This window comes from Chaetura pelagica, unplaced genomic scaffold (assembly GCF_000747805.2).
Source record: "Chaetura pelagica isolate M959 unplaced genomic scaffold, ChaPel_1.0 scaffold534, whole genome shotgun sequence".
NCBI lineage: Eukaryota > Metazoa > Chordata > Aves > Apodiformes > Apodidae > Chaetura > Chaetura pelagica.
The window spans coordinates 154,126-171,951 of NW_009953065.1; the positions used below are offsets into that span (position 1 = coordinate 154,126).

Here is a 17,826-nt window from a genome sequence, read left to right on the forward strand (position 1 = left end):
TTTCAGGCACGCTTTCACAAGCTTAAACAATATGAGCAGGTGTTTTTTTTCTTCCTATGTTTGAAGCAATTACAAAAAGTACTATGTCAGAACTACAAAAGCCTTTCTATAATAATGAAAAACCTCACTAAACTTCAGTAGCAGTTGCCAAATTAGAGCTAATATTTTATAAAAGCGGAAACCTCTCAAATTCTAATAGTACTCAAAGTACCATTTTAATTAAGGAAGAACTACATTCACAGTAATACTGGAATTTTTGAAGAAAAAAATTAAAATTACCTTGAAATTTACAGTGACTATTTAAAATTTTGCCAATTACTGCTACAAGATACAGCACCATTCATTGTTAATGTTTATACTAGAGGGCAAGCCACTTCCACGGAGAAAAGTTGGAGTGAGGTTGATGTTACGTAAACTACTACTAAATTTACTAGCCCCAGTCGTACTTCTCTCCTGAAGATAACTGATGTTCCTTTTTGTTTCACTAAAATGCTTAAATAATTGTGCAATAATGCACCAGGATCGTGATCTAGCTCCATCAGTAAACCAAATTTACTGTTATGATACGAAAAAGATGCCTTCTCTACATGTGAGTGATAACCAACACTGGTTGTGTAGCTCTTCTTTGGTATCAACTCATTGTGCAAAACTAGAACAAGATAAGAGTTTCAGTATTAATTGCTAAAGGGCATTCTGTAACTTACACATTTCCTCATGAGTACAGGAACTCTGAGTGCTGAAAAGGTCAATAGTTGAACTAACATGGAATATTACTGAACAAATAACCTATGCTTAAGAATAACACAAAACCAAATGAATCCTCTAATACATTCTTATTTTCTCACATAAGTAGGTAATTTTTCTGTACTCAAGCTGCTCTGCGAAAATTAACTTCACATCTCAAAAATGTATATCATATATATAAAGTTATATAAAACTATAAAAATGTAGTAATATATTACATATCTTGCTTATAGGTGATATATTTTATCTCTAGTTAAGAACAGTTGTCTTTGTGTTCCTTCCAAAACCTTACATCTTTGTACATACAAGAGGAAGCACAATGAAATTATACATAATTAAGCTGGAATATCCAAGTATTTTAAAATCTACGGACGTAATTCTAAAATGAAGCAACAGAGATAAACAAGGTCCCAGGTATAGGAATGTTTTCTGGTAAGGGCAAAATGGAAGAAATGCAAAAAACAAACAAAAAACACTACCAAAAAAACCCAACAAAACAAAAGAAAAAAATCAACCAAAACCCAACATAAGTAAGTCATCATAAAAAACAACAAAACAAAGCAAGATGTATAGCAATCAACAATCTGGGAGAAAAGAAAAAAATAGACTATGGACAGGACACTGAACAGCAAATTAATTTTGTGGATGTCAAGTCTTTGCTACGGAAAAGGAGTAACAGTCTTAGAACCCTTGTCGATAGATTAAAGAAATGAGAATAAAGTATTTGTGTGAAAGAACAAAAAAGACTGCACTGTCATCAGAATCAGAATGGTACTTATGTGCAAATTATAGTACAGTTTTTGTCATCTATTCAGCATATCACTCGTAAACAATAATAAAATACTTTACAACTAGGACTTGTGTACTCAACAGGAGTCAGATTTACACCTTTTCAATATAAAAGCAGGCTGCAGCCTGACAGAGGACAGCAAGCCACAATTTCAGTGTCAGGTAAAACAGAGCACCTTGACAAATGGAGCGTAACAAGGGCACATCAGTACAGCCCCCAAATGTGAATTGCTATTATCCACTGTTTACTTTTCCTTAATACTATAAAAGTCACTGCATTTTCAACAACATTCTAACTTTTTTTCAACAGATTATTGAGGAAAGTAAGCTACAATGAGGTAAGAAATACATTTTAGATGTGGATCACAAGCTTCTAAAACAGATACAAACAATAAACTACCCAGAAGAACTATGCCAGAACACACTGCCCAGCAGAGGCAAGTGCAAGGTACAGCAGCATCTACACAGCTGGTGCAGGTGCACTGTGCAAATAATGCTGAAGAACAACCCCAGGGCAAGATGCCCAAAGTCACCCAATATTCCTTTTCAAAAACAACTTAAGCTCTAAAAAGACTGTATGTCACTGAAAAACTTGCGTGAGCTAAGAGCCAAAGTCTCTTGCAAATAGTAGAAGAGATGACATTTTCAGACCCAGAAGCAGTAAAATTCTAAACAGTCACTAAATGAGCAACAAGATGCAAACTAGGAAAGAAGACGTGCTGCCGAAAGAAAGAAACAAAAAGCCCTGCTGAAGCTTTCAGGGGAGATAGTCATAGAAACTGAAAAAAGAATAATGCAGAGAACAAGGGAAGTAAGCCGAGTTTCCCAACTGTGCCAATAAAGATTTTTCTGAATGTGTCTATTGCACGACGCCTGGATGTCAGGACAGTCTGTGATAGGTTTATGCAAAGTTAAATCCTGAAGCACATTAAAATAATGCTAAAGCTCCAAAATCAAGAACTCTGATAGAAAACATCAGAATTGAGTACTTACTTTGGCCCTGCTAGATCTTGCAAGTCTAAGTAGTCTTTTTTAAAAAGTAAGCTTCTTTAAAAATCTGCAATGCAAGAAGCTGCATTTGGGATGATCTTATCAACTCACCAGCAGAGTTCAGACCCTCAGATCTACAAATGACCAACCACTGTTTTGGATTGCAGTAACAGTTGATACTAGGGCATTAATTCCTGCATGTAGAAGGTAAGGCAGTAGATAGGCAACCAAGAAACAGGCTACAACTTCCAAATTTTTGGACTTCCTGCTCCCAGCAAGACAGAAAAACACGGTTATGACTTCTGAACTCAATTTAAATGTACTACAGGGGTGTATGCTACAGCAATTGCAGTTTATCTCCACCCCTGTGAACCCAGCATCTCTACATGCACATGCCTTCCCTTCTGTTCTACTCTGCTTCAAGCTCCTGTCTCACTGCACTTATTTTCTCCCCACATCAGACCCAGCATACTTAACCCTTCACAACTCTACTATCTGCCATATTTTTAGTCTCCTTCTCCTCTGATTTTGCCATACTTGGTCCTAAAACCTTTCATCGCCTGGTTTGAGACTCCTGCTGTTCTACCCTCTCAATGACCCTTCCACCCCATTCTTCACTCCCTTAAAGCCCAAAATACCAGTCAAATTCTTTTTCTTCCATTCTGTACTAATACAGGAACAGGTATAAGAACAGCAGAATTTTCTGCCTATGCTGCACATGGCTGTTTTTGCCCACTCTTCCCTATCTACCCTTTGAGGATGATGTCATCTGTTCACACCATCTTAACTAGCATCTGCACAGCTATGGCTTGTAAGCATGTCTATCCATCCACCTACTCCTGATTGCCTCCATATGGTACTGCTGCTTCTCCTAATTTTCTCTCCAGAAAATTTAAGCTTGGTATGTTCACAACTCGGCTCCTTATCCGTCCTCTCAAACAATTTTTGCAGATAAAAAATTTGCATTATCACCTCCTGTTACACAGGAAGACTTTCATGACCCTTCTGCCTGCATTTGAACCACATATCCTTGCTATATCCAAAATCCTGCTACAATCTTCCTCTAAGTATACATCTTTGTCTTTGTAACAGCACAGCTCATCCACTATCTCCATCTTTGCTCAGACACACAGTGAAGAATTAGAATGGGAGATGAAGAATGAGCTGTTTAAACAGGCTTCCTTACTTATCCTAAATTATAATGAAAGTGAAGAAGTAAATCTCTAAGATATTAGTATTTATGCTTTCATTTCAGGAATCCTCTTTATCACATCACCCATAAGAGCTATGCTGGCACCATTGGTATCAAGCTTTTGGAGGCAGATGATACAGAGACATGTCAAAGAGCTCAATCAGCTGCTGCTCAGCATAGCCAGCTGGTACCTCTTGATCTTTGCTCCCAGTTCCTGCAACCTTTATTTAGGTATTTGCTGAAAGTAAAAGACTATGGAATAGGAAGCCTAGTAGATGGATACACAGCCATTAAAAAAAAAACAACAAACAAATAAAGTATGCTGCTATCTAAAGCTACATAATATATTGGGTGGCTGCCTGAGAGAAAAAGAGGAGAACGCAGATGTCCAACTGCTACAACTGCATTTTATAATTGCATTTATAACTTAAAAACAGGAAACCACCAAAATTTCACCAAAACTGCCACCTTAATACAGCTGCTTATGTAAAAACCATGATTTAGCATTTTAGTACCTCACCAAACTTTAAAACAAAATGTACGTCTTCAAAATCAAGGAGGGGAAAAAAAAAAAAGTGCCTCACACCCGACACTTGGAAATTAAAAGCTACCAACAAAACATTTTATATTCAGATATTCTTAAATTACTTGCTTCAGCAAATAGATTTTTTAAATATATTATTCTGAATTTTATACTGAATTTATTTCCAAAGTTTATTTTAGCACTGGTACTAACTAAAACAGGTCTTCTGCAACACTTCTCTTACTCCTCATTACATGGTTGTGAGTATTGTTCACACTGATGGAAGAGATTCAGAAATAAGTTACAAAACAAAAAAGTGAAAATTAAGACATTCCCTTTCCCCGGAAAAGTGAACGTCAAGAACCTCATGCAAGACATAGTTACAAAAACCTGTGAAGTCTCTAGCAAAATTCATGTGGAATACAAAAGCGTTTTTTTGGAAGTTAACATTTCAACAAAATTAACAACCTACACTAGTATACATACATTGTACATGGTGATGGATCATTTTAAAAAGCATTCTTTTCTGATTCATGAATTAAACTGAATTATCAATCCATTTTAAGGGTCTCAATAATCTCTGTGAATACTAATACAAATTTTCCTAATATATATGTGGGTAACAACCTGTCCTGAATATAATTTATTCAAGACAAAACCAAATGTTTTGTAGCATCTCAACAGATCAGGTGAAACCCAACAGAGCTCAAGGAGTCAGTTTTATTTTAGAGACATTCTTAGGACTGAAGAAAACAGACAAACAAAAAAAAATAAAAAATGGAAAGTAGGCAAATTCAAATATAGACTGTTGGAAGCTTTTTAAGTAATAGACATTTAACCCCCCCTTTTTTTTTCAGTGTCATGTGGTTTCCAGTGTACACAAAGTAAAGAGTGAAAAGGTAAAAATAAACCTGGGATACCCTTAAAGTATTCCAGAATTCATAAATCATTTGTAAATTTAGTCCTTTTATAAAAGAATCCTTATATAAATTGGGGGGAGGGGGGGATCAATCCCGTATATGAAGCACAATTTAAGCCTAACATCACTGACCAATCAAAATTAGTGAATGCACTGCATCTCTCTGCAGTGAGGAGAAGCGACAAGGTAGGCTGTCATTCTGCACAAGCTGCCCATCGTAAGCTTTCCTCTCAGCAGTACTGCTTCTCTTTTTCAGAAAGCTTGAATCTCAGTGGTGTCTCTGGAGACAAGAAGCCTTCAGTATGTTAAATTACTTTCATTATGTATTTTCAGATGCTTATTGATTCTACAGTAGGAAGAGTGGGAGACTGCAGCAGCCTGTAAACCAGAACTAAAGCAGTTGTATACATTAGCAGTATGCTGAAACAATGGCACAGTACAGGCACAAATTTTCATTAAGGTCATTTTTTGAAGATATGCTTATTACCCTCTTTCCCTTCTACTCTGCTAACAAGTGAACAAAATGAATCCCTCCAACCTGGAACTGCTTCACCTGCATCGAGAATTTATCAAACCTTTAGTGGAGGTAAGATCTGTTCCTTATTATGGTATGCAGAATAAGCAACATTTAACAAAAAAAAAAATATTTTTTTTTTACAAAAAAGAGAAGAGATCAGATTCAACTTAAGTGCTAGTATCTTGTTATATTTGAGACCAAGAATTATTCAAATGCTATTTCCCCCTCCTGATTAAAAACACAATGGTAGAAAAATGTTATTTTGCATGGAAGACTTGTAGCATATTAAGGACCTGTTTTGTTCATATAACATAAAGACCGTACAGTTTAATTTAATACAGTATTGGGGAAAAACACATAATGTAACTAGGAATATTCTTCCTTCCCTCAGCAGTATTTCCAAATATCGCCAGTTAAATATGTTACAGATTTATTCAGTTACTCTTGAAAGGATCACATAGTCTGTGATTAGTCTACACATACTGCTTGATGAAGGCTGGCTAATATGACTAATCTCTGATTGCTAAAAAAAATCCTCACTTTTTGTTGTTTTTTTTAAAAAAAAACTTACTTCAACATCATGTACATTCAAGCTATTTATTAAAAACAAGGATTTACTAAACATTTATTTCAAGAAAGGAAATTACAAGTGTGCAAATTAAACAAAAACATTTCCGATAAAGCTCATTTACTACTCAATTTCTCATCAAAAGATGAGAGTTGTATCTATAAACTATCTGCTCACAAGAGCTCTAAAACTACATTTTCTAGCTCTAGTCACAGACACCACATCCCACAGTTCTTTCTTCTAGCTGAGATTTTCTGTAACTTGCACTATTAGGAGAACAGGAAACTTGTCCAAAAAACTAAATTCATGTAAGTTGATAAAAGAATTACATTATTTCACTAGCAAATCGTGAACACACAAACTATGTAATCTGTAAGATCCAATGTTAGAGATCTTTTATTCATTAAGTAAGTGATATTGGAAAATATATTTTTGCATTATTTTACTTTGAAATTATAAGCCCTACTTTTAACCTTTTTTTTCCTCCCCTTCACAAGGGCATGCAGCAACTAATTCAGTTTTACAACTGACAATATGAAGAATGCAGTTGACCGGGTATCTTTCTAGCTGTATGACCTACAAGCAGCAGGATGCATCACTAAAATGTATTCTTAAGACATAAAGGAATTAAAAACAAAACATGGAACACACTTGTGTTACCATTTATGTGCACGACACTTCAATGGAAGAATAGCACAACTGCTCAGATTTTCATTAAAAGAAGAGTGCAATGATTGATTCTTAAAATGGTGAGCATTTCTTAAAGAGGGATTTATAATTTAAAACCAGAATTGTGGAAACTACTGATGCATGAAGAAACAATGAAACATGAATTCCCAAAAGGAGAATATGCATACTTCACCAGCAAGCTGAATAAGGGTTTAACCAAGCTTTTTCTGTGCTACTCATTAAATAACTTATTTGTCATAATGACTAATGGATATTTTTTCTCTCAATTTTATGGCATGTTATGTATTCTCCTTAAATGAAAAGAAACCAAATTAGGTAACTCATGGTTACTCTCAAAGCACATGAACTGGATTTTATTATGTATAGCAACTTCTTTGACTAAGCCATCACTCAGAAGTAACGAGCAGGAATATAACACAAAGAAATACGCAACCATAAACTAAAGGATGTCTACATACACTCTGAACACAGAGATCAGAAATCATTTTCTTTTTAAATCTGGAAAATAAAAACAGGCTGCTTCAAAATGCAACAGGGGAAAGAAATTAACAACACTTAAAAGAAGGTTTATTTGTTATTGCTGGCTTGAAACTCAGAACAGACACGCAGAATATTCATTGGTCTGTAGAAGTATCTCAGGCAATTAAGAAGTCCCCACGTTTAATCAGAATCTTTTGCTGCTGAAGTGCTGGAACAAAAAAAAAAAAAAAAAAAAAAAAAAAAAAAAAAAACCCAAACCAAACCTGCAAGGAATGAAGTAAGAGCCCAGCTACCGCTTGGTTTCCAGGTTACAGTGCATGTCAAATATCTGTCAGTGACACCATGTATCAATTTATGACAAGCTGCTGCAATGATCTGAAAGGCCCTTGAGGCACAGAGAACAGGTAGGTCAGCAGTTGCATGCACCCCATCTCTGCTCAGCATTTGCAAGGAAACAGGCAATGCATCCAGCAAGCCGATGCATTGGGTAAATTAGCTCCCCGCCTTCACATTTCTGCTTTTATTTCACTGAAATATGATCAATGCAACAAGGAGGTGCTGTTTAATCTGTTCCTAAGACTTAAAAGATCTGAAGTTTTCTCTTTTCACAAGATTTCAGTTGGTATAATGTTAAGAGTTAAGATCATTAGTTTTAGCAGATCTACTTTTTATTTCCTCCTGGCTTTTGTTAATATGAAAGAACTCCATTTATCCAATAAATGCATTTGGAATGGTTTCCTGAAATCCATTCACAGCCAGGACAGCATACACAGAGGAAATCATACTCCTGAGGGTTAATATAAACTTAATAGAGGTTGCCTAAATTAGAAATTAAACAAAGCTTTTGAAGTATTTCTTGTTTCATTTCACACCTGAGACTAATATGTTCTAATTTGCATCTTTTGTATTCAAGAGGCATATGTGAAATAACTGTTGAAGCATAGGAAGAATTTTCAGCATACAATTTGCAATTAATAGTATTGTGCAATTGAGGCTTTTCAGAACTGTATATGAAATCCATTTGCATACTGTATCCTAAAAGTGCCTATTTCATACTTCCATTTAAAAAGAGCTCATTTTTGTTCACCTTAGTGAACCCATTTTTTATGTATTCAAAATGCAACCAAGATCCACATTTAAATTTACTGTCATGCCAAGTATGTCTCTTCTTAAATATAAAGCTACCAAAAAAATCACAAAACAAAACAAAAAAACCCCTCAAGTATCACAACAAGAAATCGAACAACCATTCTTTCATTTATTCACTTCATTACAAACTCAAGAGCTTGCTGAAAATATAAATAATACAAACTTTAGGTATTAGATGCAGATACTATATTTACAGCCTATCAGCATTTGTAAAACAAAGCAGACAAGCTGCACAATAAAAAAATCTCCTAGATGTAATAAATACTATTTTTTTTGGAAACTTCCTTATTCCTAAGACAAAAATACTATATATAAAAATATGTTGATTTAACTGCTGTTCATATAAAAAAACAAAACACAAAACCCCACCAAAAACCAAGCCCAAAACCCTGAAAGAGATAGTTTTCTTTTTAAGTATTATTTCTTAAAGTTATTCGCTTAAATCTATTCTGGAATTAAATTAATTCCTCTTCCATTTAAGCACTGATTTATTGAGGAAATTTAATACTCAAATCAGAAAAAGGAAATGTAGTATTTTTATCATAAACTCCATTCTTCAAACCCACATAAGCTTTGCATCTGAAATTATAAAGACTTATATGAAACTGTTGGAGTAGTAAGTCTCATAACACGTAGGTGCACACAAGATATAAGTGAACAGAAGTCTTCAAGCTGATTTACAGAACTTTTCAGCTCACAACACTTAATAAGAAAGAGGTTGCTAAATTTCATAAATTATGTAAATGTTGTTATGATACATAAGCAACAGTGCTCCATGTTCCTATCACTTTCCTTTTCCAAAAGAGCCTTTTTAAAATGATCTCGAGTACTAATTTGTTAATACATAACAACATTCTTCTAAAATGACCCTTAACACAATACAAAGGCAATGCACAAGTAGAGTTTATTCAACAAATGGGCCCTTTGTAAAAACCACATCACTATAAATAAAGCCCTGTCTCCCTAAGTGGAAGCTTTTCACTTTTTTTTTCTTTCTTTTTCTTTTTTAAACAAATCCTGCTTCTCTTTAAAAAGGAAAAACCTTATTCTAGATCCTCAAGCTTTTGAGTCCCTGCCAACCAAAGCTCTAAACATACAGTAAATGAAGAGTTTTGTAAGAATAGATGCTATTCCTCCCTTCTACTTCCCCAGAATTTATCTACAAAAAGTGTCAAAAAAGAAATCAAATAGCTCCATATTTTATTTCATCTTTCAGGAGAAAAAACAACTGCAACAAAAGGATGTGTTTCTCCCCCATTCTGGAAGTCAACATGCAGTCTGAACCTAACATTACAGTTCGAGATGCCATTGATGACCTCGACACCAACATGTACCAACCACTGTCGTATCCATTAAGCTTTCAAGTTTCTCTCACTGGATTTTTGATGTTAGAAATTGTTTTGGGACTTGGCAGCAACCTCACCGTGCTGGTACTTTACTGTATGAAATCCAACTTAATCAATTCTGTCAGTAACATAATTACAATGAACCTTCATGTACTTGATGTAATAATTTGTGTGGGATGTATTCCTCTAACTATAGTTATCCTTCTGCTTTCACTGGAGAGTAACACAGCTCTCATCTGCTGCTTCCACGAGGCTTGTGTCTCTTTTGCAAGCGTTTCAACTGCAATCAACGTCTTTGCTATCACTCTGGACCGATACGACATCTCAGTAAAACCTGCCAATCGAATTCTAACCATGGGAAGGGCTGTGATATTAATGACATCAATATGGATCATTTCACTTTTTTCCTTCCTGATACCTTTCCTTGAAGTCAACTTTTTCAGTCTTCGAAGCGCAAGTACTTGGGAAAATAAGACACTTTTGTGCGTGAGTACAAACGAGTACCACACTGAGCTGGGGATGTACTACCACCTGCTCGTTCAGATCCCGATCTTTTTCTTCACTGTTATAGTAATGCTAATCACATACACCAAAATACTGCAGGCTCTAAATATTCGGATTGGTACGAGATTTACAACGGGACAAAAGAAGAAAGCTAGAAAGAAAAAAACTATTTCTTTGACCACTCACGAGACCACGGACATGTCCCACAGCAGTGGAGGAAGAAATGTGGTCTTTGGTGTAAGGACTTCTGTGTCTGTCATCATTGCTCTACGCCGAGCTGTAAAAAGGCACCGGGAGCGACGAGAAAGGCAAAAGAGAGTCTTCAGAATGTCCCTCTTGATCATCTCAACATTCCTTCTCTGCTGGACACCCATCTCTGTTTTAAACACCACCATCTTATGTTTGGGCCCAAGTGACCTTTTGGTAAAGTTGAGATTATGTTTTCTAGTCATGGCATATGGAACAACTATATTTCACCCTCTACTTTATGCATTCACGCGGCAAAAGTTCCAGAAAGTTCTGAAAAGTAAGATGAAAAAGCGAGTTGTTTCAATAGTGGAAGCAGATCCCCTGCCAAATAACGCTGTAATACATAACTCATGGATAGAGCCTAAAAGGAACAAAAAGATTACCTTTGAAGACAACGAAGTAAGGCAGAAATGTTTAGTACCTCAGGTTGTCACTGACTAGATTTCAGTATTCACCAAAACACATCAAGTGGAATATTTGAACAAACTGTAGAAAAATACTGCCAAATATGAAAAAACTTTTTTTAACTGTTGGCAAGACTGTACATTTTCAATATGTATGTTAAATAGAGTAGGTCTTGTATATTCAACTTCTTCATTATGTAAGATCTATGTTGCATGGCCGTTTGTTAGCGTAACACCATGTGTATATTTGTCAAAAATATTCAAGTCCTCTTTTTTAGAAAATAAATAGCCTTAAAGAAGTGCAAACTTTTAAAAATATTTGTATGGCTCACTTTCTCTGTAAACATAAAATAATTTTTAAACAAAAATTCCACTTGGGAGTACTTTTCTAAAGGAAAAATTCAACATTTTGCATGATACAGTGTTTTTCAATTTAATTACTTAATAATATTAATCAAAGTTATTCTGAATGCTATACAGCTACAACTTTGACACATTTTGACCTCATATTTAGATAGCTACTTACTTGAAATTTCTTCAGCATGAAAATACCATGAATGTGTAGACAAAACCATTTATGTGATGTCCTTCAGGTAACTGTTCAAAATCAGTTCATTTTGATGGGGGAAAAAAAAATAATGGTCCAAAAACTGAAGGTACGTTTAAGAAAAGTAAAAAGTCTTGTGTATACAACCTCAGGTCCACAGTTTCTACACAGAAAGTACACAACTTTGAATAATTATACAGGAGGGGTAGAGAGTGCAAGGAAGGAAGACAGGCTAAATGCTAAAATGATTTTGTGCTTAACAAAAACAAAACAAACAAACAAACAAAAAAAAAAAGCATAGTACTTGTGATGTACCTTAGTTTACTTAGGCTCATGCCTTAGCTTCAGAACATGTAACTCAAAAAAATAATATTATAGCTCTATATTCAGCAAAGACTAGACACTTAAAATCATCCAAATCTTACCCAGAAGTTTTATTATCTAATTTATAATAATTTATCTAAAATTACTGTATAACATACTCAAACATAATTTAATTTTCTAAAAGCTAGCCCATCAACATCTGTATTCAACTGTACCTACTTGTTAATTTCATCCGGTGATCCCCAGTTTTCTACATGAATTTAAATCCCTCATCTTATTTGAGAGGTTGCAGGGAGGGAGTAAACTTAATGGTTTTATGCAAGAAGCTTTTGGGATTATTTTTTTTAATTCCATATGCTCCTAATCACTTCAAAAACATTCTTTCAGGAATAAACTCTTCTGAAAAGAAATGTGTCAAAAAAACCAAAGGAGGAACTATTAGTTTTTCTTTTTTGCAACACTTCTTACTTTCTCTGCCTATCTGTCCTCTGTATTCTGAGCACCAGAAAGAGAAGACAGTGTGTTCTCTAGCTTTAATGACATTATATGATTTATCTGATTATGAATCATCCAATAAAGCATTCTTAAATCAATTTAAAATACTATTAATTTATTTTAAAAGAAAAAAAATAAAAATCATAATTACTACAACAGATTAATAAGCTTACCTCATCTCCTTATCTGAAATATGCATTTAAGAGAATTTTTCAGACTTTAAAGGTTTCTTGACAACATGACTTTACTTTTTTAAACAAAATAAATCCTCAAGGACTACATGTTTAGTGTTAAAAGCTCATTCATTAGAAAGTCAGATTCAATGAAGAAGTTCTTCATAACTAAGAGAAATTGCAGCCTATGAATTAGTCAGAAATTAAGTCAGGTTTGAAAGGCTATGTCTATTACAGTCTTTGCCTTCAAGAATATATGCAAGTTCATTTTTACATTTACTATTCTTTACCTTTCAGTAAATAAAGAAATAAAAAGAGGGACTTGTACCATGTCGGAGTACACCTTTAGGTCTGCAGAAGAAAATTCTGCATAGAGCAAGCAGGAATACAAGTAAAAGTAAGTGCAATCCTATACATATGCAGGAGTCATTATAAAATGACATCATACAGGATCTGTACCACCAAGATGACAAATTTAACACAAACAGGACAAAATAAAGAGTAACTAGGGAAGGAACACTGTATTTCCTACAGATACAGAAGAGGATTTCGGAAGGGATACAAAGGTGTGCCGTGGGTGCTTGACAGACAGACTAAAACAGAACGCAAAAATATGCAGCATCACTGGAGAAAAAAGGGCAAATACATGCCATAGTATTGTACAATAAGAAGCCCACTACATTCTTTAAAATGATCTTACTACAGTGAGTCAATTACGTTTCACACCACTCAGCCTAAGGCAAGCAGAATTGTACGGGACTCTAAAAATATTAAATCAAAAAAATACGTCTCAGGAACACAAACAACCACCACCAATTTCCACACATTCTCTGTCCCTAAAGTTTTAGCTGGTACTTGACTATGTTGTTTTTAACTTCAAATGTACTCCCATTCAATTTTACATTGTAAAATGAGGTTAGGTTACATTAAAATACAAAAAAAGCTGAGTACAGTGCCAGTATCTATATTTGGAAAGCACACCTTAATGCACTAGTACATAACAAATCAGTGAAACAGAAATGTAAACACAGCACAAATATCTAGTTTCAAGTTGGCAAGTTTTTACAGACTACAAGGCACTACTACATGGTCAGAAGTCCTGTTTACTTCCTCGGGAACAGGAATCACTCCAGTGATTTCTAAATATATTAGATTAAAAATGTATGCATCCGGATACATATTAGATCAATACACCTCTCTGTCTTTATTATTACACATGTACATAATATATAATTATTATACATCCATACACACGAAAAGTGGAGGTCAATATTAGTGTCTATTTTGTATCTATATGGAGGGGTTTTGGTAAGAGTATCTCTGAACTTGACAGGCAGGCACTGTGTTAAATGCCTTCACTTCCCCACCATCACTTTTTATTTCTTAGGGGTTTTTTTGTTGGTTTTTGTTTCTTTCTTTCTTTTTTTTCTTTTTAAATGAAATAATACATTCAATAAGCTATATACCTGGGCACAAGCAGGAATTTTTCTGCTCTGGTAACTGATAGATATATTATATTGCAACACACATAATAGTTAAAAATCAAAGTATGTTTTAGTGTTTTAGTTACTAATTGCCATCAAATTCTTTTAAAAGGAGATAATACAACATTCTTAAGAAAGGTTCAATGTAGTGTTAAAAAATACAGAATATACAAACCTATCGTTCCCTCCCCCACTGTTCAAACAAAATACCTTCAACATATAGCTACAGACAATCAGCTTCTGACTTAAAACCTTCCACCTTTGTAACAGCCACATTCCACTCTCACTTCAAAAACCCTGCTGTAATGTCACTGAATTTATTTGTCTTACACCAACAGGAGAGAAGAATATGATTCTGTAATTACCTCCTCCTTTTTCTACTTCATGTAACACTCAAGAAGCAAAATTAAACACTGGGTTTGGGTTTTGTTTTGCTGGGGTGGTGTCTTAAAAAGAAAAAAAAAAAAAAGGGATAAAAAAGCAATTAAAAACCCTGGTATAATAACTGACTAATATGAAAATCGAAATTGGTTCATACCCAATGAGTGTTAAAGAAGGATGTAAAGTAGGTGGAGAGTACAGGTGAAGCGGAAAAGGGCAGAAGGTGGAAGCAACCTGTGTAAGGCAGGTATGTCCATCAGGACCACAAAAATGTGGAGGGCAACATGCACTTGCCAAGGAAAAAACTATAGCCTTATTTTTTTTATAATATAGTAAACTAAATATAAGATGAACTTATCTTTGAATCATCAAATGTGGTACGTGGTTTTGCCAAAGTTGCTGAAAAGAAAGGGGGGAACAATAGGAACAGCAGCTCTGGAAAACGTTTTTTATTTCACAAATCATATACAGAATAACAGACAAACCAAGAGCATGCATTTTCCTGCTACTTCTCTTCCTAGAGATAAATACACAGTTTACTGAGTACGAAGTACATACAGTGCACATCCAGTCCAAGGACAGACCTGAAAAGAAAATATTTTTAGAGATCTGTTCCCAGTGATATATTATGTAAAATGCTATTGAAAATAGTATTGCTCAGATAATTCAGTTTGTCTTGATGCTTCGAGTGTGTTTCACTACCACAGTATGTTTTCAATTATTGCTTCTTTATCTCAATTCAATTATTTTTGTAGAGTATTAAATTGAAATAGAAATGCCATTAGACATCTTTATGTTTTTTGCTAAAATTACACTTCAGTGATAAATATAAATTGAGCTAGAATATTGGAAATATCTTTCTGTGTTTTTACTTCATCGATTTCTATATCAGCTGTTTTTATATTTTAAAAGGAAATTCTCACACAATGAAAAGAAATTCAGTTTAAATGAAAAAACAGAAGATTCACAATGAATGTTCTGTGGTAGGTATAAAACCTGAAATTATTAAAACATACTTTATTTTTTATAGTTTGAATTAATTACATCCTTTGAATATAAGCATTTTTATACCCTCATTCTGATTCCTGACACTGCACAGCCAGCCAAGAAGGCGGGCAGGCTGACGGCATAAAGCTGTTGGCAAACAGCACGCCCTGGTTTCCTTTCCAAGCTGGGGTTTTGGAAATATACTTTTGGTTTCTGTTACCCCGCTATGATCTCTAACTTCCTACCCTATCTTCCAACAGTTTAACTTGATATCATATCTGATAAACAAATCAATGCCACTGCTGAAACAACATTATTGCTGTAAAATCTGTCACACTGGCTATATCTCACTGTCATTAACAGAGCAATAGTAGCACAGTTTTACTTTCAACTGTACTGGGATCTCACACAATCTGTTGAGATATTTTTACTTCAAATTAAACTCAACTTAAACATAATTAATGGGGGGGGGGGCAGGGAGCACAACAACCAATGACAATTTATGAAAAATATCTTGAAATAAGATTTGGGAGAAAACTGTGCTACAGAGTTTTCTCCCAAATCTTGTTTCAAGATACTTTTCATAAATGCCTATCACAAATAAACAGAGAAGAAAGAAGAGAAAAGTATAAATAAAAGGACATCTTCCCACATTAGTAAATTATTACAAATATCACTGATACATTGTGCCCTAGGTTGCACTTACTGTTGTGCTGAAAACATGTATAAGGAAAAAGAAAATGAGAAAGGAACACTATTTGAAATGTATGTGCCATCACAAAACAAAAGGTAACATGAGCATTGCTGTTTAAAACACCTTAACAAAAATGAGGAATATATATTACTCCTGCTAACAACTCTAATACCTAGTAACTGAGGCCTATCCATGAATGGGAAGAAGAAAAAAAAGATGTGAAAACAATTTGTGACCAAAGTTTTAACAAAGTTATGTGGCTTAACAGTAAAAAAAGTGGCTTCCATAGACTAAACATCTAACCCAAGAACTCTCATGGAAAATTAATTTTTTGTGTTTTCCCAAAATACCATACAACTGCATGTATATGAAGTACAATATAGCTATAATAATAAGATTTATCATATGTATTCGTTGCTGCTGCACTCAGTAAGGTATTTCATAAGACATTCTGTTCTCAGAACAGATTTTCTAGCAGTATATTTGCATATTATAAAAACAAGAGTGTTACTTGAATTATAAATTCCTCTTCTGAACAGTTACCAAGCAAACATCAAATCATAAGAAATTTTCAAACTGAGTGAATCACTTCATTTTCTATGTTTAAACAGGAACAAACATTTCAGTTTAATAATTATGACCATAAAAGATTATATACCATTAATATAAAATGAGGCTAGAGACCTAATCTACAATGATATCAAACATGGATAAAGTCCCAAAAAGTGCACATGAACACAAAGACATCTTGTAAAAGACTAATGTGTTCAGAAACTTCTTACAGATCTTGCCTCAGCTGTACAGCTTATAGTGCAGATTCCAGAAGTAGTTTAAATAAAGTGGAATAAAAGAAGGAAACTTTTGATTCAGTCACTGAGACTTTGTTATGGCCCAATTCTGTTTCAGTCAAAAGTCTGAAGTTTCTGCTACGTCTGTAGTTTGCAAGATAGGTTAGCTAAAATTTGGGGGCAAAATCTTTGAAATTGTAGATAATCTGCCATGGAAACAGCATGTTCTCAAAATAATAGGATGTTCTTTCTTTTAATGAGGTGAGGTCACATCTTTCCCTGAAATGACTCGGAAAAAGATACAAGACCATGCTGTTCTTCAGCTGAAGAGAGTCTACCTTTAAAGATAACAAAGCCTGTAATCAGACTTGGCGCTTGCAAGCAAGAAAAGGTTGGACCTGAATTGTAAACAAATAAAAAGACTGGGCTACTTTACTTTTCAAACCATCACCAAGTCCATAAAATGATTAAAGAAACTAGTACTGGAAAATTACAAGCATGAATCAGGAGATAAAGAGGAAAAAACACTCCTGTGAAAATGGTCTATTTTTTAAAACTGTTTCCTATGTCCAAGAATTAAATCTTACTCTGCACTACTTATAACGTTGTATGACATACAGCAACACCTTCACTGATCTTTAAGGCAAGGCAGGAATGACAGCTACAGGAATACTGTCTCTCATCCAGGACCTGAAGAAATATGAGACTTCAGTCTTCTCTTCATAACTATTTGGTTAGATTTTTTTAAACTGAACTGGCTCACAATATAATTAGAAATAAACAGGAAAAAAAATGTTACTATATTCAATATTTCACAACCAGTATTTACTTGAGCAATTACAACAATATTATCTACACAATCTCATTTTTCAATTATTTTGTACTTCAG

The 17,826-nt window shown here is 34.4% G+C and overlaps 2 protein-coding genes across 4 annotated transcripts in view; one reads left to right on the top strand and one right to left on the bottom strand.

The window, feature by feature from the left end:
* COG5 (component of oligomeric golgi complex 5) overlaps positions 1–17,826 on the bottom strand; it is a 177,682-nt gene that overhangs the window by 138,236 nt on the left and 21,620 nt on the right. The gene's annotated exons all lie outside the window — the stretch shown is intronic.
* Positions 5,291–11,370, top strand: GPR22 (G protein-coupled receptor 22). 3 transcript variants are annotated; one of them, XM_009996770.1, is made up of 3 exons: positions 5,301–5,343; positions 5,491–5,743; positions 9,778–11,370. In XM_009996770.1, the coding sequence occupies exon 3, from the start codon at positions 9,803–9,805 to the stop codon at positions 11,099–11,101; it is 1,299 nt and encodes a 432-aa protein (XP_009995072.1). In that variant the 5' UTR covers positions 5,301–5,343; positions 5,491–5,743; positions 9,778–9,802; the 3' UTR covers positions 11,102–11,370. The 3 variants fall into 3 exon arrangements, with proteins under 3 accessions (XP_009995071.1, XP_009995072.1, XP_009995073.1); XM_009996769.1 differs by having other exon boundaries at positions 5,291–5,743; XM_009996771.1 differs by lacking the exons at positions 5,301–5,343; positions 5,491–5,743 and adding an exon at positions 7,785–7,816.